Source organism: Sorex fumeus, unplaced genomic scaffold (genome assembly GCF_029834395.1).
Source record: "Sorex fumeus unplaced genomic scaffold, SorFum_2.1 ptg000009l, whole genome shotgun sequence".
Classification (NCBI taxonomy): domain Eukaryota; kingdom Metazoa; phylum Chordata; class Mammalia; order Eulipotyphla; family Soricidae; genus Sorex; species Sorex fumeus.
The window spans coordinates 32035025-32058706 of record NW_026606066.1 but is presented as its reverse complement, the minus strand read 5'-3'; the positions used below and the strand labels follow the sequence as shown (position 1 = coordinate 32058706).

At 36.5% G+C, this 23682-nt stretch overlaps 1 protein-coding gene across 1 annotated transcript in view; it reads left to right on the top strand.

Annotated features, from left to right (window-relative positions):
* The window catches only part of CCDC141 (coiled-coil domain containing 141), a 206218-nt gene that overhangs the window by 90550 nt on the left and 91986 nt on the right, over window positions 1–23682 (top strand). The window contains exon 7 of the mRNA XM_056110401.1: window positions 19737–19931. Coding sequence (XP_055966376.1) covers window positions 19737–19931 — 195 coding nt within the window. The remainder of the gene's footprint in view (window positions 1–19736; window positions 19932–23682) is intronic.

Genomic DNA, 23682 nt, shown 5'->3' with positions numbered 1-23682 from the left:
AGACAATTACTGGATGACCTGACATGTGGAATATACAGAAACAAAGCAAGGGAGAAGGAAGTCCTCAATGGAAACTAGCTCTGAGACAGTGTGAACAGAGTAGCCATCTGTGTTGACAAAGTAGAGACTGAGGGGACCTTGAAATAATGAGTTCCTGATACTCTGATAGTGGGTATGGTGAAGTAGTATTGCAAATACAAAACAATAAATTTTTTTTAAAGAAATAAGAGAACGGGATAAGGTTTTCAGCGAAATGAAAGATTGTGTCAGGCAAATCCTGAAGCTTTTTTAATTAATTTTTTTCTATATCCACCCTAGTGTGTGTGAAGTTCTATCACATTCTAGTTTAATTTGTATTTCCCTAGTAACTAATGATGCAGAAGATCATGTTTATGCACTATTGAGCCTTTTGAATCTTTACTTTGAAGCAAGGTCTACTCAAACTTTTAGCCCATAGTGTTCTTTGATCAATGAAAGGTTTTTGGTTTTTAGGAGCGATAGCATAGCAGCAGGGCGTTTGCCTTGCTCGCAGCCAACATGGCCGACCCGAGTTCTATTCCTTCGCCCCTCTCGGAGAGCCCGGCAAGCTACCGAGAGTATCTCGCCCTCACGGCAGAGCCTGGCAAGCTCCCCGTGAAGTATTCGATATGCCAAACACAGTAACAACAAAGTCTCCAATGGAGACGTTACTGGGCCCGCTAGAGCAAATCGATGAACAACGGGAGGACAGTGACAGTGACAAGACTGTACTTATCATTGTCTAAGCTTACTGATGTGCTTGAGGGTCATTCTTAGTGGTGCTCGGGAAAGTTTGTAAATTTGTTGAAAGCCAGACTCATGTCCTTTTAATTTTGTCATGCTTTTGTCATTATATCTACAAAACTATTGCCAATTCCAAAATTAAAAAAAATATTTATCCTGTATTTGAAATGATAATTTTAGCTTTGGTTATTGTATTTAGATTTTTGTTTCATTTTGAGTTGTTTGGTTTATATTGTGAAGTAAAGATAGAATTCATTCTTTCCCATGGGCCTATCCAGTTGTGTCAGTTCAGTTCTTCCCCCCATTGAATAGTCTTATTGAAAGTAATTGGCAACAAATGTGCAGATTGATTTCTGAACTCTTGTTTCTATTCCATTGATCTTTATTTCTCACTGATGCTAATACCACACTCTGATTGATTAACAGTAGCTTTTATATTAGTTTTGGGATCAATTCCTGAGTTTTCTAAGTTTGATATTTTCCATATTATTCTGGCTGGGCTAAATAAATAGGACAAGGCTTTAGGCATTTGCCTTGTATTATCCAACCCTGGTACTACTATTTTCTCCTAAGCACCAAGAGGAGTGATTCTTCAGCACAGAGCCAGGAATAAGCCCGGCCCACTAACCATCATTGTGACCGTACAGCAAAACAAAATTGTTTTGGCCACTCAGAGCCTCTTGAATTTTTTCACAGTATGAGCAGATATTTTATTTCTTAAAGAAAAAATAGGACACTGGATTTCAATAGTGACTACATTATATGTATTGATGACTTTGGAAATATTGCAGTGTTAAATTTTAAGCATATTAAGTTTTCAGATCTAAGACCAAAGAATTTTTTTTCATTTATTAAGTGCTTTTTTAAAAAAGGTTTTCTACTATGTTTTATAATTTTAGGACATATATCTTCCTCCTTTATTAAATTAATTCTTAAGTAGTTGTTTTAAGCTATTATAAATGAAATTTTTTTAAATTTCCTTTTCATATTATTCATTGCCAATAGATACAAGGTTCAGGGTTTTTTTTTTTTCTTGGCTGCTCATATTATACTCTACAAATCTACTGACGTATGTTTGTCTGCTCCAGTATGTATTCCATCTACTGAAGTAATTTTCTCCAATTATTCTGAGGATTCTTTAGGACTTTTTTGTGTGTATAATGGTATATGTCATCTACAAGTGTTCCCTTTCATAGTTTTTGCTCCCTTGCCTCTTGGTCATCTAAGTACAAAAATATATATACTTTTTCAGAATATTTAACAGAGAGTTTCTCAAACTACAGTTTTCTCACAAATTACCTGGCCATGTCTGCATTTTAATGAGCTCCAATAAAACATTGATGCCCTTGGTCTCTGGACCACTCTGTCAACAAAAGGTTTTAGAGGAAAGAACTGAGTGTGAATCAGAGTGTAAATGGGAGAGTTGGGTTGCTGGGTCATAGTAGGGCTCAGAGATGTAAGTTTAAGTAAGTCTTTATGCCTCTTAATGTGTAAACATGATTATCTAAGCTTAGAATTTGATCCCCTTTTGTTGTTTGTATTTATACTAGACCCATTATTATGGTAACTGAAGATCAAAGAAATGTATTTAGGTTTTCTGATTGTACCCTTTCCAAAAGAGGAACAATTTCTCAGAAGTAGCACTTATATGAATTACTTAGCATGAAAGGTCTCACTGGTCATTCAGAAAGTATGTAGCAATAGCTATAGTTTCTAGGTTATCCAAATAGTTTTCAAGTCTTTCACAAGCATTTTTGAGCCACTCTTCTCATAGTAGTGCATATTAACCTGCATAAAGAATTTGACTCTTTTGTTTGTACTTCTTTCACATCCCAAAATTCCTTCACTAAAGGTATGTGGGGGAAAAAATGGCACAAAATATATTGCTTCAGTAAATCAGTTCGCAATACCTTTGATGATTGGAAAAGAAATGATATAAAATGAAGCAGTGTGTTTTTTAATAATCTTTTGTCTAATTAAAAAAATAAAATGCAGTCTGAATCTAAGATGACTCCAGGAAGAAATTAAGTGAATCTTCTAAAGATAGACACCTGCATTAGTGCATTTTAATTCTTCTGTCTTCATTTTAGTGACTAATATGTTTTACTTCTCTGATTTTTAATGAACTTTCCAATTAAAAACAGATGTCATTTTTCAGAGAAAATAAATTAAAACAATTCCATTACTAACAGGTACAATATGTGTAAAGAGTATTGAATTTGCCTGCAAGCCTAGGGAAAAATCTACAAAATAATGGAATTTTCACATTGGTGACCTTATTCTAATTTTCCTTGCAGATTATTTTAAAGTTTGGTGAACCTTATGCTTTCCTTTTCAAAGGAAATTTGATTTAGAAAGTCCCTCAGAAAGAAATATTTATACCCTTCTAAAAAGGGGATGAGTTAAGAAAGCAAATGAAGAATGTTGTAGTCTATGATCACTAAGTTTAAAAATACCTGCTGTTACTTTGCTTATAGAGTTTTCACTATTTCATAATTCACATGTTCAGGGTTTTCCTCTTTGTTCTTTCTAGTAATTACTTTTACAAAAATTCATTAAAATTATTTCATTTTATTTATTAATTATCTTCATTCAGATTATTTTGTTTTTCTATCTTTGTCATTTGTCCATCCTTAAATAAAAATTCCCATGCTGTATTATTTGTCCAGTAACTAATATATAGTTCAGGGTACTATTGCTATCATGATAAGAAGAATGAAATTGGGTCGACATGAGGTGGGCATCTAAAAAAGGCTTTTTCTTCCTCCTCTTTCTCTTTCTCTTTCTCTTTCTCTTTCTCTTTCTTTCTCTTTCCCTCTCTTTCTCTCTCTCCCCCCTCTCTTCCTCCCTGCCTCTCTCCCTCCCTTTTTTCTCCCTTTTTTCCATCCTTTTCTCCCTCCCTCCCTCCCTCCCTCCCTCCCTCCCTCCCTCCCTCCCTTATTTTTAACAATCATAGAACATTGCATTCTGTCAACAACTGTTTCTAAAATCTCACTGACATAATAACTCATTCAATCCTTATGATTGTCCTACTAAGTATTGTTGCCTTTAAATTTTTACAAATGACAAAATAGAGGCACAAGAAAGTTGTCAGCCCTCCAAGGTGAGCAACATCAGTCACAGACAAAACTTGAAAAATAGATCATCCCCAGAGTTCTTACTTTTAGTCTTATTAGGAGACCTCGTATGTACAATTTTTCTTTTAGTTTGGTTTTGTGCTTTTGGACCATACCTAGCTGTGGTCAGGGCTTACACCTAGCTCAATGCTTAGGGATCACTCCCAGTAGAACTTGAGGGATCATATGCACTTCTGGGGATCTAACTGGCATCAGCTATGATGATTTCAACATGGATTTCTTATTAGCACTTCTAATTAAATCATACCCTCTGAATCATTCCTCATTTTATTTCAAATTGACACTTAATTTATTGAGTTAACATTGAACTTATAAGACTGAAAATCTTATGATTTAGGAGGACAATGCTGTGACACAACATGTCAATATTCTTCCACAAGTATCTCTAGCATTTTCTCTTCTACTCTTCTCAGTTGTGATGCCAGGATATAAATATTTGTTTCGCTTAGATGTTGTTAATTCATTTGCTCTGTTTCTTTATATAACACATATGGTTGAGATAATTTGGTATTTGTCTTTCTCCCTCCTTACTTCACTTAGCATGACAGAGTCTAGTCCTCATGTTGCAGAAAAAAGCAAGACAACTTTTTCTTATAGATGAGTATTATTCTGTTGGGTGTATATGCTACATATTTTTTCTTCACTCATCTGTGACTGGGCACTTGAATTGTTTCCAGATCTTTAGCTATTGTAAATGTCAGAAAACATAGTGTCTCTATATAATTTTGATAAGAGCTTTTGTGTTTTGGGGATAGATGCCTAAAAAGGAATTATTGAATCAAAAGGTAACTCTGTTTTTATTTATTCATTTTTTGTTAAGTGACCATGCTAGAAGCTGATTGTAGCACTGTCCTGTTGCACCGTCCTCTCATTGTTCATCGATTTGCTCGAGCAGGCACCAGCAACGTCTCCATTGTGAGACTTGTTGTTACTGTGTTTGGCATATCGAATATGCCATGGGTAGTTTGCCAGGCTCTGCCGTACAGGCGGGGTACTCTCAGTAGCTTGCAGGGCTCTCCGAGAGGGACGGAGGAATCGAATGCGGGTCGGCCACATGCAAGGCAAACACCCTACCCACTGTGCTGTCACTCCAGCCCTAGAAGCTGATTAAATTTACAATCTTTAAACAGTAAATGAAGGTTTCTCCCCCCCCCCCCCCCCACACACACACACGCTTTCCAGCACTTGTTGTTTTTATTTCTTCTGACATAGGCCAGTTTCACTGGAGTGAAATGATATTGTTTTGATTTGCATTATCCTCAGTAATACTGAGCACTTTTTCATGTCCCTGTTGGCCATCTGTATACCTTCTTTGGAGAAGTGTCAACTCAGGTTTTCTCCCCATTTTTGATAGAATTTTTGTTGTTGAATTTTGTGAATTCTTTATTATATCACGGCTGTTAGACTTTTGTCGGCTATGTATGGTTTACCAATATTTTCTGACATTCACTTTGAAGTATTTTTGTTTGGGTGATAAGTTTCTTTCAGGTTAGTAACACTGTAACTGTAACACTGTCCTCCTGTTGTTCATGGATTTGCTCCATTGGGCCCAATAACATCTCCATCATGAGACTTGTTGTTACTGTGTTTGGCATATTGAATACTTCACAGATAGCTGTACTTTCATTTTATGCAGTCCCATTTGTTTATTTTTTGTTTCTTTTACTTGCCACTGGAATTACATCATTGAACATTACTGCGGACAACATAGAATCCTTGGCCTCTATTTTATTTTAAGTAGTTTATGGATTTGGGCTCAACATCTAAAACTTTGATTCACTTTTAGCTAACCTTTGTGTAAGATGTTAAGATAGCAGCCTAATTTTATTCTTTACAGTTTCCCCAATACCATTTCATGACAGTCCTATGGGCACTCAAGTTAGAGACTTCAGACTCAAATAAAGTTCTCATTCTTTCTCTAGTCATTTTAGTTTCATCTCCAAATTTTAGTCAACTCATTTTTTTTCTCCACTCTTCTCATCTGAGACCCTCTACTTTAGTTTAAGTTAGTTTTTTCACTAATAACACAATGATGTTGTTTATATCTGAGCCTATGAACTATAATATTTGCATAAGATATTTATTCGGCTTTCAAGATTTTTTCTTCTTAATCTACAACCTCGGCATTAAGTCCGATTTTGCATTACTGTTTTGTGATTGCTGAGACTCTGTCACTATTAGTGTTCTCTTTCCTGAGTTTTTATAAAAGTGCTATGGGTCCACACAGTATACGAGTTTTGTAGAAGAACTATGCATATGTCTATAGTTTCCTATAAAAAAAAAAGCTATTGTCTTAGCCTGAGTAGTCAGAAATTTCAGAGATTCTGCTTCTGTTCCTGTTTGAGGACCTAGGTTGGTCCCACATTTAGAGTCCCAGGAGTGAACACACAGGATTTCCCAGGGATGCCCACATTTCCCTGGGACACTGCCCATCCATGTCAAATCCTGCCTCTTCAGCTCTAGCCAGATCTCCCTGTCATAAAGATTGCCTCAGTCTTTATCGTCTCCTCATCACATATATTAATTTTTATAATAAAAAAGCTGGGAAATTACTTGCAAGTAACTTCTACTTTTGATTTCACTATAAACTTTGTTTTGGCAAAAGGCACATCAAAAATATTGACTGTCTTATTGCAGCAGGGCAGATGGGACAATATGAGATGAGCACAATAAATTACCCTGCCACGTGCCTAACTGGCATCTGCGTCTCTACCCCTCTAGCTTTTCCATTTTGAATCAGTTCTTTATGACATCATCAATTACATGCTGGACAAGCTGAGATGAACCTATTTTTCTCTCAATTCTCTCCTACAACTCCCTGTGGACACAGAATAAAGTAAAAACTTTCTTTTGGTATTTCAAGCCCTCCAGCATGTGACTTTTGTCTACAGGTCTAAGCAGGAAGTATTCAACTCCCTGGTACTGTTCTTCATTCCATAACAGCCCCATGCTCCCTCACCAATCTTGATATTTATTTTTTCTCTTTCTCTTTTTAAAACCCATCTCTTCACCAGTGTACATTTCCCATCCCCATTTTCCCCAGTTTCCCTCCCATCCCACCCTAAGCCTGCCTGCTTGATATTTCTTTTACTCATCTTTTTCAAGCACTGTAGCACTGTAGCACTGTCGTCCCATTGTTCATTGATTTGCTCGAGTGGACATCAGTAATGGCTCCATTGTGAGTCTTATTGTTACTGCTTTTGGCATATCGAATATGCCACAGGGAACTTGCCAGGCTCTGCCATGTGGGCAGGATACTCTCAGTAGCTTGCCGGGCTCTCTGAGAGGGACGGAGGAATCGAATCCAGGTTGGCCGCATGCAAGGCATACACCCTACCCGTTGTGCTATCACTCTAGTCCAAATTAATGAAAATTATGATATTAGAATTGACATGAAAACAATAAAGTTAAAAAATGGGCATAATATAAGGTCACATTTTTCTTCTTCTTCTTCTTCTTCTTCTTCTTCTTCTTCTTCTTCTTCTTCTTCTTCTTCTTCTTCTTCTTCTTCTTCTTCTTCTTCTCCTCCTCCTCCTCCTCCTCCTCCTTCTTCTTCTTCTTTCACCAAAAGAGATGATGAAAAAATGATGTGCTGTCAAAATTAAATCAGGAGACGTGTTATGAAAAGCTAAACAAAGACAAGACCTGTAAACTGTGTTTGGTATATAATTCAAAATTGGGTCTGGTAGAAGTTGTATATTTGTCATATAATTCAAAATTGGCTAAGAAACTAGACAAAGAAAGTGACACCCACAATCAAGATGCCTGGACATTTTGTACATTGGGCAGTATTTAAAGTTCTGTGTCTCCATCCCAACCTAGAAGGTGAACCCAGGCAGCACTTAGCTAGATGACCTGGGGCTCCGAATTAGTTCTGGTTTGTCATATGGGAAGTTTTTGTTTTGGTTTGGTTTGTTTTTTATCCCAATTCTTGTCTTTCTCTTTGCTCAATGAGCATTACTTATTATTCAAGTAAAGCCCTTTCTCTCCTCCTCTTGCAAAATTAAGCTTTCCTTTTTTCCGTTCTGGCATGAAATTTGTATTTCTCATGTCTTCGCATGTCTGATTTCCCTCAGTTATGAACTTCTCATAGGAAAGATGGCACTTCTAGATTTCTTGTAGCACCCAATAAAATGATCGGGGACACAGGAGTTAAACACAGATAGTACTTAGTGGGCCAGTTACTTATTTGGAAAAGAAGCTGACAGTAAAATGTCACCCTGAATCCACGCTTTCTACACTTATAAATTGCTGTCATTTTTTAAGTTAGTTTCAGTTTGGTTAGCAAGTCCCGAGTCACTTTTTCTACCATGTGATCAATCAAGACTGCAGATAAAAGGAGATAGTACAGAAATTAAGACATATACTTTGCATGCAACAGATCCCAGTTTGATCCTCAGCTAGCACTCATGGCCCCCTTCTCCTAACATCACTGGGTATAGCCCTGGAGGCCCCTGGCACAGAGAACCCTCCCAGTATCACATCCTCAGGCCTTATTACTGAGACATCTCCCTGGGTGGGTTGAAAAACTCCTTGAGCACCAATAGGAAGGACCCTCTCAAAAAATAAAAGGACATAAAATGGAATTCTATGGGAATCCTCTTGATTCTGAGGTAATGGAGAAATAGTAGTCAAAATTTGAGGAACAAGATCAATGCAGTACTCTTTTTATTCTCAATTGTTTGGAGAATAATAATCTGACTCACACTAATATTGGATGCTGTCCAATCATACCTGACCTTTGTTTTTCTTCATCTTCTCCAACATACCACCACACACTTGACTTTTGAAGGTGAGTACCTGTTAACCTAAACACAAGAGTGGAACTTCAGGCAGTGTTGAAAAGTAAAGTGACTAGCAACGCCTAACACAATGCTGCCTATACATTGAACTACAATTAAAGAAAAGGTACATTTTGTCTTCTAAAACTATGTCCTGAAATACACCTAGAATTATAAATAGGATGTTGATGGGTGATATGGGCATAGAACAAATGGTACAGGAAAATCTGTGTTTTTATATGGAACTCGTGACTTTGGGAACTTAGTGATTTGATTTCTTTTATTCCTTTAATGTGATATATTCAGCACATGAAATTGTAAGGTATTTCAAGTTTGCCTCATAATTTGATATGAATTTGTGTTTTCCCCAGATAGTTAATTAGCATCAACACTTCAGATATTTTTACTTTTATATGTCTAAGTTCCATTCTCTTAGAAAATTTTAATCATACAATTATATATTAGTATTTTTGACTAAAACCACCGTGTTACATATATCATAGTCTTGATGTTAATCATTTTATAGGTGAAGTGCACTCTTTCATCAAATAAACCTTATTTTCACCCCTCTTAGCAATCTTTAGCCCACTTTTCTACTCTCATTCTGGGATTTGTCTTATTTTTAAGATTTGATGTATAATGATAACTTGAAGTTTTTCATTCAGAGGTACAGTGAATCTCTGGAAGTCAGACTGAGAAAGATGAAGGAAGTATTCAAGGTGTGGGGAGGGGTTGGGAGCAATGAGAAGGATTCAGCACCTTTCCCTTTGTGTGAATTGATACAAGAAACAGTGTAGGAAAGTAACATTAACATGATCCCTGGGTCTGATGCCACCAATATGTGCATATGTCCTACCAGAACTCTGACATCTTGAAATGTGCTGTCACTTCCTGTCACTATACAGTACTTTTACAAACCATCTGGGTTGAATATGTTAAGGGCTTCAGTGCATTCCTTGAGGCCTTCCTGCTATCCAGATTGACAAGCAGTACTTAAATCAATCTCTTGCCTTCTCCCCAGGTCTCTTGCTCTGTTCACTACTTGAAACTCCTTTTCATATTTATGATCGTTTAAGAGGGCTTCCCAGATTCCCCAATTTCAGAATGGATTTTACTTTCCTCTAAAAGATTGCTCAATTTTACATTTGAGTTTATGCAATTCCCTTGTATTACTTAGGTAATACAGCAGTGCATAAGTGCTAATACAAAGAATTTCTCGAATAGGCGCAGACTCACGTGTTACACATTATTCTATATACAGGTAGGAGAATTGTATTGCACCTCCAAGTATTATTTGCTGTTAATTCAGAGATTATTTAATATGGATTGAGAGTCTTGAGCACAGACTCAGTGATAAATTGAAAACAAAGTCTATGGAAAGGGAAATGAGTTGAAGAAATTCTAACATTGACTGGATTTTATTAGGAACAAGTTATTTTTTCTAAACCATTAGAGTAAGACTCTAACAATAGTTTAGATATCAAAATATAGTAAAAAGTTTTCCAGGGAAAGTTCAAATAAGCCTTGAGATTTACCAAAAAGAAAGAAAAAGCCTGGGAAGGAAAAACCTGACTGGTGTGTAACTTGTCTAGGTTTCTTTTATTAAAAAAAAAACTCTGCTGCACTTTTTAAAACAATGGTCCCTTTGTCTGATATAATAATGTGAAGAAAGTGTAAAGACAAGTCTCTGTGTTTTCTTTATACATCTAGGCTAATGATACCTTACATTGCACCGAAGCTGTTTAAAGCTCATGATAGATCTATGTTCATCATTTATGAATAGGAAGATAGTCATTGTATCTCCACAGTCTAACATAGTACTTACTGAATGAAGTAATTTGTAAAATTGAAGTTAGATCTTAGATCTTGGGAATGATTAATACAAAATGTGATTTTTGATAGTCATATTAGTTGAAAATTTTAAGACTAAAACTACCATTAATAGTTCTTTTCTTCACATTTATTAGTTTGTTTTCAAGGATATTATCTAGTGCTACTATTTAATAATTATTATATATTTTAGAATAAGTGATAGCACAGTGGGTAGGGTATTTACCATGCACACGGCCGACCCAGGTTTGATTCCTCCGTCCCTCTTGGAGAGCCTGGCAAGCTACCAAGAGTATTCCGCCTGCATGGCAAAGCCTAGCAAGCCACCCGTGATGTATTCAATATGCCAAAAACAGTAACAAGCCTCACAATGGAGACCTTACTGGTCCCGCTCAAACAAATCGATGAACAACGGGAGGACAGTGCTACAGTGCTATATATTTTAGAATATTCAGATACAGTGTTTGAAAAATTGACTGGTTATAAATTTACATGGGCTGGAGATATAGCACAGTGGGTAGGGCATTTGTCTTGCACGCAGCCAACATGGCTGACCCGAGTTCGATTCCTCTGCCCCTCTCAGAGAGCCTGGCAAGCTACCAAGAGTATCTCACCCACGTGGCAAAGCCTGACAAGCTCCCCGTGACGTATTCGATATGCCAAACACAGTAACAACAAGTCTCATGATGGAGATATTACTGGGCCCGCTCAAGCAAATCAGTGAATAATGGGAGGACCATGACCATTAGAAATTTACATGTTTCCTCCTGATTTCAAGAAAAACTTCAGTTTTTAAAAATAAATATTATTATTATTATTATTATTATTATTTTAAGCTCCCTGATTTACAATACAGCTAATGATAGGGTTTCCTGCACACATTGTACCATTATCACCACTAAATAAAAATTTTTGGACTCTCATAGTAGTATATGTAATTCAGTGGCTAAAGGGTAGGTATAAAAATATGTGGTCTTAAATATTTTCCAGAAGATACTGATAGGCAGTCAGATTTGAGAGTCCTTTTTCTGGTCTTTATCTGATTCTGGTAAGGATGCACTTCTCTGCTTAATCTACTTTTTGTTAATCTATTTCATTAACAAGAAGTAAACATCAAAACCTAATAATACTCCCGATAGTTGAATTATATGTTGAGATCCTGAAGATAGTTCTAACATATTCTCTAGAAAATTAAAAAGTAAGTTATTTGAGGACATTAATAAAAAATGGGACCACCTAGTCAGCCAGGGGCACAATCTTGTGGTAAGCAAATTGTGTTTGATGAAAATAATTTGGCCATCTAGACTTTATTAACCTTGATTAAAAATGAAAACACCAATATTCCCTAATCTGGTTCTTCTCCTTATTTAATTAACTTGAGGAAAATGTGATTAAGAGGAACAAGAGTTCTAAGAAAAACAGGGATGAAATACTAAGTTAAAAAGAATGGTTCTTAGAAAACACAAATCTTGGAAGAATCCTCCCCTGTCCTTACTTCCCATATAATCAGATTTTTATCTCAAAACATTGTGGAAGAAAAAACATAATATCTTTCTTTTTCAACCGTTAGTTTGAAAGACTTGCTTATGATGTAAATTATCATTTTATTTGATTTAAAGTTTTTATTTGACCACACAACCATTTGAATCAGCCTCAGCCATAAGCTCCTGTCTTTTGCAACTGGGTAAACTATTCAGTGGCCAAGTACTGAGTGGAATAAGGGAAACAAGAGACTCTCAGACCACGTTTTCCTTTCAAGTTGTAAAACGTGAATGGAGGAAGAAATAAGAAAACAGCAACCAAAACTCAGAAATCACTTTTGATTTTATCTATCATCTCTCATACAGAGTATTAATTCCAATCTTGGCAAGGTTAACTCATGAGTACAGCGGTTCTTAACCACCAATTCTGAATTTACAGATGATTCACTAGACAAACAGGCTTATGTGAAGGGGTATTGGTGGTCATTATCCCATAAGAAAAGGAAGGTACAGAAAATGCCCCATTTGAACCAGTTTAAAGTTTTCAATAATTTGTGGTGTGCTTCGAGCTCCATTCATCTGTTGTCCATTCATCTGTTGTTACTGAGGGCTGGGAGGCAAGACATTGTGTTTTCTTCATCCTCTTTGATACACAGATTTTCCTGTTTGAAATCTGTGCCCTTTATGAAATGTGTAATGGTGAGGGCAAAAACATCCTATAGGTACTGAACTCTGTTCTCCTCCAAAAGTGGGCTCAGACTCATTTCTCCAGGGTGTCAGTGGCTTGTGTTCAGATCAGTGGTACAAGTGCCCAGGCAGGAAGAATGAGAGGCTCAATCTGATCCAGCTCAGCAGAGTCAGCTTCTCAAGGACTCATCGACACTTCAAAAATGTAAGCTTTTCTTCTAAAAAAATTCCTGCTCAGAACAGATTCAGGTACTCTCTGATGAAGGTTTCCAGGTTTATTTTGTTTATACCATCTGTTAATGCAATCATGCAAAAATTCTATGATCTTGTGTCAGTGAGTTAATTCTCCTTGGTGCTGAACCAAATGACTCCAAGAAGGAAGGAGAAATGGGCTGTGTCTCATGAGAGGTCCTAGGAGAGAGCAGTGCTACAGGAACAAGACAGGAGGTCCGCGTGTGCTTCTGCCAGTCACTGTCTTGACCTATAATCTATACAAGTGGTTCTGACTTAGTTTACCAATACATCCTCTGCGGCTCCTTTGTCCATCTTTTTCTCTCAACTGAAAAATTTCATTCAGATTTAAAGTTCATTCTGAAGATTTACCACCTGAACTTGCCTCATTAGTCCCTGCTCTAGAGGAAAAATTTTATGTGATTAAAAGTACCAAAAATATTGTGATATTTTCTTTTTTTAAAATTGGAGTAGCACTGTAGCACTGACCTCCCTTTGATCATCGATTTGCTCGAGCAAGCACCAGTAACGTCTCCATTGTGAGACTTGTTTTTACTGTTTTTGGCATATCAAATACGCCACGGGGAGCTTGCCAGGCTCTGCCGTGCAGGGAGGATACTCTCAGTAGCTGCCAGGCCCCCCGAGAGGGGCGGAGGAATCGAACTTGGGTCAGCTGCATGCAAGGCAAACAACCTACCCCCTATGCTATCACTCCAGCAATAAAAATTAGAGTAGTTGCTACCTTTATTTTTAAAATAAAATGGCTAGAGTTTTTTTGGGTTTTTTTTGTGTGTTTTTGAACTTTATTTGAAAAGCTAACCAGTAATTTAAAAAAAAAATGGAAGGGAACGGAAGGAAGAAATCATTTTTGACTCTTTGTCTATCAGCACTAATCCTTGTAAACGTGCCCTTTCAATCAGTGTATACAGGTGAAACTCAATTTCCTCTGCAAATGGAATAGCAGAAGGTGCCATTTCAAAAGGTTTCTTCTATGAGGAAGAAGGAAACATGATGCAGTAACTTGTGGAGATAGCTGAGCCCACAGTGCTCTACTTGTCCACTGGGTCAGAGATATGCACGTATCTCTAAGGAACTGCAAAGCCGTTGAAGTAGCAGGCCTTGGCTTTTTTCTGCTGGGGCCAAGTACTGGAAATATTGTATTTTGGAGTGGCTGAAACTCAGTTAGAGACTTACCACTATACAAGCAGGCAGCAAAAGGCTGAGAGAAAACACACTGACCTTTCCTCGCGTGGGCTCCTTCATCCTTGACAACAATGACAGCTACATTTTTTATATAGTGTGATGGATTCCGAGAAGTCTTATCTTAAAAAAGAAAATAGTGGAAGAGTCCCCTAAGAAAAATGTCTGGGGAAATACATCATCAGAATAGTATAGAAATGTATCAGAAACTGCGTATAGATTGCTTGCCCAAAGAAAACAGAACCAATTTTCTGAGAAGATTGAACAGAAATATTGAATGTACCCGGCTTCATTTAATACCTACAGAGTTCATGTGAAAATGTAATTAAGGAGCTGGGAATCTAGACGAAGGGGACAGAAGAGCCGAAAATGGTTCTTTACAGTTTCCTTAGAAGGTCACAACCTACTTTTTATAACACTGTTTGAATCACAAGGTTAAAATGAGTTTTCGAAGACTTGGTTCTGTTCTAGAAGTCTCTCTTTAATGTTGACTGCAAAATTTATATTAAAGGCAGATTTATGGACACTCTTAGAAGACAGCCTTCCCCTCCCCCCTTACTCATAAAGAAGGGTGTAATTCTTTTGGTTTAGTTGCTAGGCAAAATGAAGCTTGAATTTGGTCTGTAAACTCTTGGTAATATCTACAATGACATTGTGTTAATTTTAACACAATGACGTCTTAAAAATATGAGGCTTCTGCTTCAGATCAGAAAATCTCAATGCAATAAAAATAACTTTCCATTGCCTAATCAGGTCCAATGTGTATTTCTTCTCTGTACCTCTAATTTTATCTGTTTGACCTTTGTGTAGTTTGTAAAAACAGTGTCTTGGAAGAGCTGTGATGAGATACTATTGAGAACAGATTCTAGAATCAGATTACCTGAGTTTAAATTCAACCTCTATCACTTACTAGTATTGAGACTTTAGGCAAGTTCTTCAACTTGTTTTCTCTCAGTTATACCTTCTGTAAATGGACATTCTAGCCATTTCAACTTTATAAGAGTGTCCTGCAGATTAAGTGAGATAATACAATGAAGTAGTTAGTATTGTGGTAGCATCAGAGAAAAAAGAAAAATCAAGTCTTTTTTGTTGTTTGCTTTGGGGTCACACCCAATCATGCTCAGAGATTCCTCCTGGTTGGTCACATGCAGAGCAAGTACCCTACCTGTTGAACTATCTCTCCGGCTCCAGAAAAATCAAGTCTTAACTTCGGCAGTTAAGACATGTCCTAGAATTTAGTATTCCAGACTAAGCATACAATGGCTATACTCTATTTCTCCATATTGATACATTATTTATTTATTTGCTTTTTGGGTCACATACAGCGATGCTCAGGGATTATTCCTGGCTCTGCACTCAGGAATCACTCCTGGAGGTGCTTGGGGGACCATATGGAATGCTGGGAATTGAACCTGGGTTGGCCGCGTGCAAGGCAAACACCTTATTCCCTGTACTATCATTCCAGCCCATATTCATACATTTTATTTTTCATTACACTCCAGCCCTTTCTCAAGGTCTTCATATTTGTTTAACAGACTTCCCTTAATGAGCACAGAGCACTCTGGTCAATGCTTAAAATTAAAAGAAAAAAAATTGAATCATTGTGAATTATAGTTTCACAGTTATTCATGATTGAGTTTCAGGCCTACAATGTCCTAACACTAATACCTTCACCAGTGTTTACTTCTCTCTGCCACTGTCCCCAGTTTCCTTTCCCTTCCCCTTTAGTGCCTCGAGCAGGCACTTTTTTCTTTATTTTCCCCACCCCCCACTTCCCTTAAGACACTGTGATTTACTGTACTGATAAGGTATTATTATGCATTTATTTCCTTTCAGGACCTAGTGCTGGTCCAGAGTGATCACTTCCCTCTATTATTGTGGTAATGATTTCTTCATTGACCTATCCCAAGTCTCCCTCCTTCCCTGCTCAGTGGCAAGTACCAAGGAGAAAACTGGTCTTTGTTTTTATTGCCTTGGGCTTTATTATTCCCCCTTTTTTCTTGTTTTTGATTTTTGTTTGTTTATTTGCTTGTTTGCTTGTGTTTTGTTTCCATTTTGGGTCACACCCAGCGATGCTCAGGGGTTACCCTGGCTTTGCACTCAGGAATTACTCCTGGTGGTGCTTGGGAGACCATCTGGGATTTGTCGGTAATCAAACCCGGGTTGGCCCTGTGCAAGGCAAATGCCCTATCTGCTGTACTATTGCTCCAGCCCCTCCCCTCCAATGTTTCTTTGTATCCTACAGAGTGAAATCAATCTGTGCCCGTTCATCTCCCTCTGACTCTTTTCACTCAGGTATAATACTCCCAGAACAACCATATATCAGCAAATTGCTTGAATTCCTTTTCTCTTCGAGCCAAGTAGCACTCCACTGCATCACTGTGCCACATCTTCTATGCAGTCAACTGTTCCAGGCTTGTTGGGTTGTTTCCAGATTTGGAATGCCAGATTGTTTGAAAGAATTACCGGTGTCTACACAGAAGTACTTACATGGCTGAATTATTTCACCCCTGAATTTAACTACAGGGATCTTTTTGGGGTTTTGCTTGTTTTGTGGCATATTCAGTGGTGGTCTGGCTACTCCAGGTTCTCTCCTGCATTGATGGAGGAACAGGTGTGTTGGGCATTCAGCTCAGCCTCCCACATACTTTGCATGTGCTCAGCCTATTGAGCTAATTCTCCGTCCGCCCTACACCACAGATTGTGACCGAAAGTGGGAATGGACAGAAAAGAGAGGAATGAGACTGACTGAGTAGTGGGAGATAGAAGCATAAAGTAGAAGAAAGTAAAAGACAAAGCAGTTTGTGAAAGCAGGTGAACCAATATGCAATTCAGCTCCTTTGAGCTTCAGACTGAGTAATTTTCTGGCATTGTTCAAACTGGAGCTTTGGTCCCTGGCTACAATTAGCAAACATGTTTCTTCATCAGAAGAAAGATCTGTTCCGAATATTCCACATGGTGTTTCTCTCTAGAAGTCACAATACACACAAATTAACATTAAAGATTCAGAGAAGTATCCAGCAAAAGTGATTGTTTAGTTTTGTTTATCACGTATCAATACCTAACTCTGAGCAATATTATTTGAAGATTCTTTCCTCTACTGCTTAGAACTGGAAGACAGAAATACCCAGGCAAGAAAAGTGGGACTATTTATTTAGCAAGGACTTTAGTATGTGCCAGAAATTGTGCTGATGGCTTTGAAAATATTTGGTCAAGGTCAAGATTATGGTTTGTGAGTGGGAAGGGTATTTATAGTGTTTTACAAAAAAATATCATGGCACAAATTAGTTGTCCTTAAGAGGGGACAAACCACTGTAACAATGTCCTCCCGTCATCGATTTTCTCAAGCCAGTAACGTCTCCATCGTGAGACTTCTTGTTACTGTGTTTGGCATATCGAAATCGTCACGGGTAGCTTGCCAGGCTCTGCCATTGCTTGTCGGGCTCTCCAAGAGGGGCGGAGGAATCGAACCCAGATCAGCTGGCCTGGCCGCGCGCAAGGCAAACGCCCTACCTCTATGCTATCGCTCCCTTGGATAGCTCAGCTGGCAGAGTGGAGCACTGTAGAGTATAAGGTCGTAGGCGACAAAGCAATCATCAAAAAAGGAAGGCTCTTGCAGAACTCCTGTCACCTATATTCGTGCTGAAGAGTGCTACTTTTGCACTTACTGAAAATTTTTAAAATTGAGGAGTCTTTCTACACTCACTTGCCTGGAATTATACATTATACATTACACACAGATCTGTACAGTGCTCCTTATTCTGCCACTTTTTGGATATGTACTATTAAAAAATAAGGTCCTTTGGATCCCATGCAAATATAAGGAAAATTATAATATCTAATCAAAGTTTGTGAACCTTATACTTTATAAGCCACAAAATTATAATATGTGCTCGAGCTCGATTTGCTCGAGCGGGCCCAGTAACGTCTCCATTGGAGACTTTGTTGTTACTGTGTCTGGCATATAATATGTGCTATAATTTCAAAACTATAATATACCTTTACTGCTCTATTGACATTGATAAAAATGATTTTCCTATGAAAATACTAGAACAGTTTCTATGGCATTAATAAAACTATCTATACCATATTTATTCAATTATTTAAAATGCTACCATATTATATTTGTTAGTGGAAACAGCCTATACTTAATATTAAATACACTTAATAGTATATAGAAATTATAAAAAATAACAGTTTTTGTGTTGTCAAGGAAATTACTATGTTTTATTCTTTCATTATATTTCCAAGATATCTTTCCTAGTGTCATGCCAGCCATAGTTTTCATTGGTGCTGTGAAATGAATGGTAAACTGCACTAAAATTTTAGTTGTTTTATACAATATTAAAATTCAGCTTAATATAGGATATCTTACATTAGGGAGGCAGGCAGGATGGAATCAGATTTTGACTTTTGAAATTTGGTGCTAAATCTTTGCTTGACCATTTGATCTCAGTTGAGATGGGTACCAGAAAATTCACTCACAAGATGACCTTGTTAGAGATAAACATTGTTTTATAAAACTGAATATGACCTCACTTCTTTTGCGAGAAGTTCAAATGTCCCTTTAAATAAATTTAAGGTTAATGTGTTTGGATTGCCCCACTTTTTATTTTCTTCTCGATTTACTGTTTCTCATTCTTGGGTAACAGGAAGTGAAAAGCTAGCTCTTCTTTTTCTGAAATGCTTTTATATCGTTAGGAGTGAAGCACTGAGAGGTGAAACTAGGGTCAGAAAAAAAAAGAGAATACTGCACAATCATAGCTATTAATTTTGTGGAGAAAAACAGATCTTAATTTCAGTTCTAAGTGCAAACAGATGCAAAATAAGAGCCATAAAATATGAACATTCTATCCCTTTCTTCCACACATTTGCCCACGTTGGCAGTGAGATTGAATAAAAAGAGAGCCTTTTAAAAAAAATACTTAAGTGAATAAAAATAGATCAAAATGAATTAGTGATTGTAACGTGCTGCTGGCTATATTTGGGTACATTTTCTGATAGTGTTAATGAAAATGAAAGAATGGCCTGTATCAATCACACACTCCGAACTTTTTTTTCTTTCTCCTATCACTGCCTCTCCCCTTTTACGTCTTTCTGTTTCCTCTTAAAATTTTATTTGCACAATGCCTGAAAGGAGAGAGAGAGAGAGAGAGAGAGAGAGAGAGAGAGAGAGAGAGAGAGAGAGAGAGAGGGAGAGAGAGAGAGAAATCGCTGCCATCACTCCCTAGGAACTCTGGCACCATTTAAAGAGAGGCAGTGGGGGTGGGGATGGGGGGTGATGGGAGGAAATCTGGGGACACTGTTACTGGGAAATGTATACTGATGGAGGGATGGGTGTTGGAATACTGTATGATGGAAATCCAATCATGAACAACTTCATAAGGATCTGTCTCACAGTGATTAAGTAAAAAAATAAAAAAATACAATAAAATAAAAAAAGTAAAATAAAATTTTATTTGTATATTAGTATTCAAACCTAAAATGTAGCATATATTCCTCCACGATTTGAAAATAGAAGGATGGGTTTCTAATATGTTCAACATATATCCTTTACCTTCTGACTCTTATCAATGATAATAAAGGGGAAGATGTGTCAAAAAACTGAAGAGAGTGATCTCTTGTAGGAATGGAATTCCGCAGTTGAAACGCTGAAGTCTGAGGCACTTGGGATTCTTCTATCAAAGGACAAAATGGAGAAAGAACATCTACAGATCTCAAACCAGAAATTGAATCAACTTCAAGAAGAATTTGGTTGGCTCATGGTGGAAAGGGAAGTCTGGTTAAAAAAGGCCAATGATTTTTTTAACAACGCTAACAAGGTCAGTGTAAGGTCCAGTTGGTCATTTTAGATCATAAGAGCTGACCAATGAGCAACCTGTAGAACCACAGGCTTTGGGAACACATTCCCCAAGTTAAGACTGCTCAAAGTTTTTAATTAATAGGACTAAAGAAGAATTTTTAAAATGTATTCCTGTCATGGTCATTACTTTGTTTGCAACACTGAAACTAAACTTAGGTATGTTTAGTGTCACTTTAGAACAGCAGGATTTTATCTGTTTGTGGTGGAATACTTCGCTAATATTATAGTATTTCTCATGAAGAATGGTAACTATCCTGAAATCTTTCAAGATTCTTTAAAAAAACAACAACAACAAAACTTCTATTGAAAAAAGTCCTTTTCTCTCTCTCTCCTTTTAAGTCTTTCACTTATAAAAATTACAAAACCTATTTGCAAACCATTAGTCTCGAAATCAGCCTTGATAGACAGGACCTTTTAAAGTTAGCTAAAGAGAAATTTGCTTTGGAGCCTCTCCACATTTTCTTGTACTGAAAAAGTGCTGATTATTTTCATGCTGACTATGGCAGGAGCTCCTGCTGAGTGGGATTTTCACATGCTCTTGCCACTTGTATAGGACTCAGAATCTGAGTCTAATGATCCTATTTGAAATTTTTTCTACCTTTCCCAATTTATTAGATATCTTCAAACTGCCTTACTGGAGTTAATACTTTTTAATTCTTATATAATATATATATGCTATATATAAATATATATATTAAGAGTTGGACAATGTGGCTGAAAATAAATGGGTTAATTCCCAGAAACTAGGCACATTGTGATTCAAAGTCATGACCTCAATACCCTGAATACAATGTCCTGGTAGATATAACGCAGTAATTACTTTTGAATTTTTTTAATAATTCATTTATTATTTTTAAACATTTTTTAAAAAACGTTAATGCTAGCAAAATTTCAAAACAAAGGTGCTAGAGTTAAGGAGAAAATGTTAGAGGAATGCTTACTGTGAAATTATTTGTTGTTTTAAATGTCTTTATTTGAAGAGAAAAAACCAGGAATCATGTATTACTGAAGTTGTTGAGCTAACTAGATGTTAGGTGTTAGCTATATTTCTCTTCAATAATACAGTATTTGAAGAAAAAACTTCCTAAGTCAATTCTCTCATTTTCTAAAATGAGTGGGTAATCTAGTCAAACAATGAGTGGGTCATCTGCTAGTCAACCAATAAAGTGTCTAAGAAAAACAGCTATAGGATATACTGCTGCAATAAAGTCACACTTCTACAAGTCCTATCCTTTGTTTACCTGCAAAACAGGGAGTTTTTATCTCTGTTTCATATTCTCATTCTCTTGCTCACTCTTTGTTCTCATTATTTGTTGACATACTAGGGAGATTTTTCTTCTAACACTATCTGTTGGCCTTGAGGGAAAGGGATAGCATCTCTTACAATAATAGAGTTTAAAACTGAAGAACAGTTAACCATATGCATTCATTCTGGTCAAGTCCTAAAATATCATTTTGTTGTTTTAGCCCCAAAGACTTGACTTTGATTGTTATATCATTTGAATGTCGGGATATTCAAATTACTATGTCTCATTGTTTATCTGTGCTATCACATTTTGTATGCCTTAAGTATAAAATTCTCTCTATTCAAACCACCAGGAGTTCATTTGCAACTCCAAATCTAAGAATTAAATGTAAAAGATCATGAATACTTTTATCCCAACAAATACAAATAGAAGTTTATAAAACTGATGTTTAATCATATCTCCTGAATTATTTACCATATTATTAAGAATAAATAATGAAATTATGTAGTGGGTATCCATTACAGTAGAAAACTCCTTCTCATGACTTATAAATGACATTTTTCTTTTTAATTTATATTTTGGACTCTCCATGTTTTACAAAACAATCTCAGCATTTTACCCAATGTTTTGGTATAACACTTTCCAATAAAGGACTGGATTCAAAACTGATTAAATTTTTTAAAATAATTTATTCAGGTAACATTAGTTTCAAAGTTTCCTTAAATATGTTTCTCATCTGAAAATTCTATTTGCTCTAATGGAGGAATATTTAAATGATAACTTTTTTTGGTTTGGGGGACACATCAGTTGTGCTCAGTGCTTATTCCTGGTTCTTTGTTTAGGTATCACTCCTCGTGGTGCTTGGGGGACCTTATAAGGTGCTGGGAGTCGTACCTGGGTCAGCCATATGCAGGGCAAACACCTTACTTGCTATGCTCTCTCTCTGGTCTCTAAATGAATATTTTTATTGTGTAGTTTACATCATCCATTTATTTCCAAAGTATTGATTTTTCTTTTTGCAATTCATTTGATCAAATCTTAAGGAACTTCCATGTGAACGTGTTAACTTGCAACAAATTTCTGAATACTGACAGAAGACATATAAGTCTTCTGAGTCTGTTTTGAAAGACTTTATTATTCATACAAAAGTAGTAACCAAAGTATCAGCAGCAAGTAACATTCTAATTTTCATGGTATAATATAGATGAGCACAGGTAGATGCACATCTGCAGCAGACAGGATTCCCCAAATTTGTGGAATTCATGGCTTTAGAATAAACAATAGATAGGCCTTTGCTTTGTCTGAGAAGATAAAGTAATGAGAGAAGAACCAGATTAAGATAATTCAGTTAGGGTTTTTGGGTATTCCCATTAAATAGATCTCCCCATTCAACTCCTGTGAATTTGAGTACTATAACTGTTGAAGAAAAATAAAAAGTAGGCATAAAAAGCAGTGCTTAAAAAGTTAATACTGACCTTGAAAATATATTTCACTCTGATAAGGGCAATTATTTTTCAGCAGTAACTTCTTGTTTGAATTTGTCAAAGCTAGGTTAATACCCTTACATTTCTGCATGAAATACTAGTGTGAAAAATATGGTAGTAAAGGTGATAAGAAACGGTGAATGTGACACATGTGTGTGCCTAAAAAAATACTATATCATTTACTTATGCTTTTTTAATACTGAACTTTGCTAAAACAATAAAAAATGGCACAATCCCATTTTGTCGAATGGCATGTCATTAGTAAGCTTTCCATATTTTAGAGTTCTTTTTTTCATCCTGACTTTCATCATGTTTCAAGTTGGAGCAGACAGAAGAATGCACTAATATTTTTTGCAATCATTTGGAAATCTCATTATTTTCTTTCATTTTCTTTCATTCCCTTATCTACCAATTTTAGATAGAGGTATGCTTATTTACTGGAATAAAGGCAGTAATTCCTTTTATTGAAGTTGCAGAATAAATAATTCATGAAATAAGTACACTGCTTCTTTAGGAACTCATTTATTTAATAAATATTTTCAAAATAACTGTTGTGTTCTAAATGCTCAGGATACAGCAGAGAACAAAACAAAATATTTATAGGCCAATATATTTCCAATTTGTGGAAGTCAATAAAACATAATTATCACCTAATCACATACATCGGCAATAGAGCCCATACTACCTTTGCTCCTGGGTCCAAGAATGAAATTAAATACTATTTAATCCTACTAAGTGCTAACAAATATTCAAGGTTCAGTGGTCTACTTAAATGACTCTGTCTGTAGCATTTGGCTTGAGATGCAGTGGTTTATACTTAGAGTGAGCAGTAGGTAGTACCTTAGCTCATGGGACCTAAGAGTATCAACACTGATACTTTTCCAAACGAATTCAAGAGAAAATTGACCATTACACTGAAGAACACAGGAAACTTTCTTTTCCTTTTAAAGTTGTACACTGTGCTTGGTCAACCTATTTT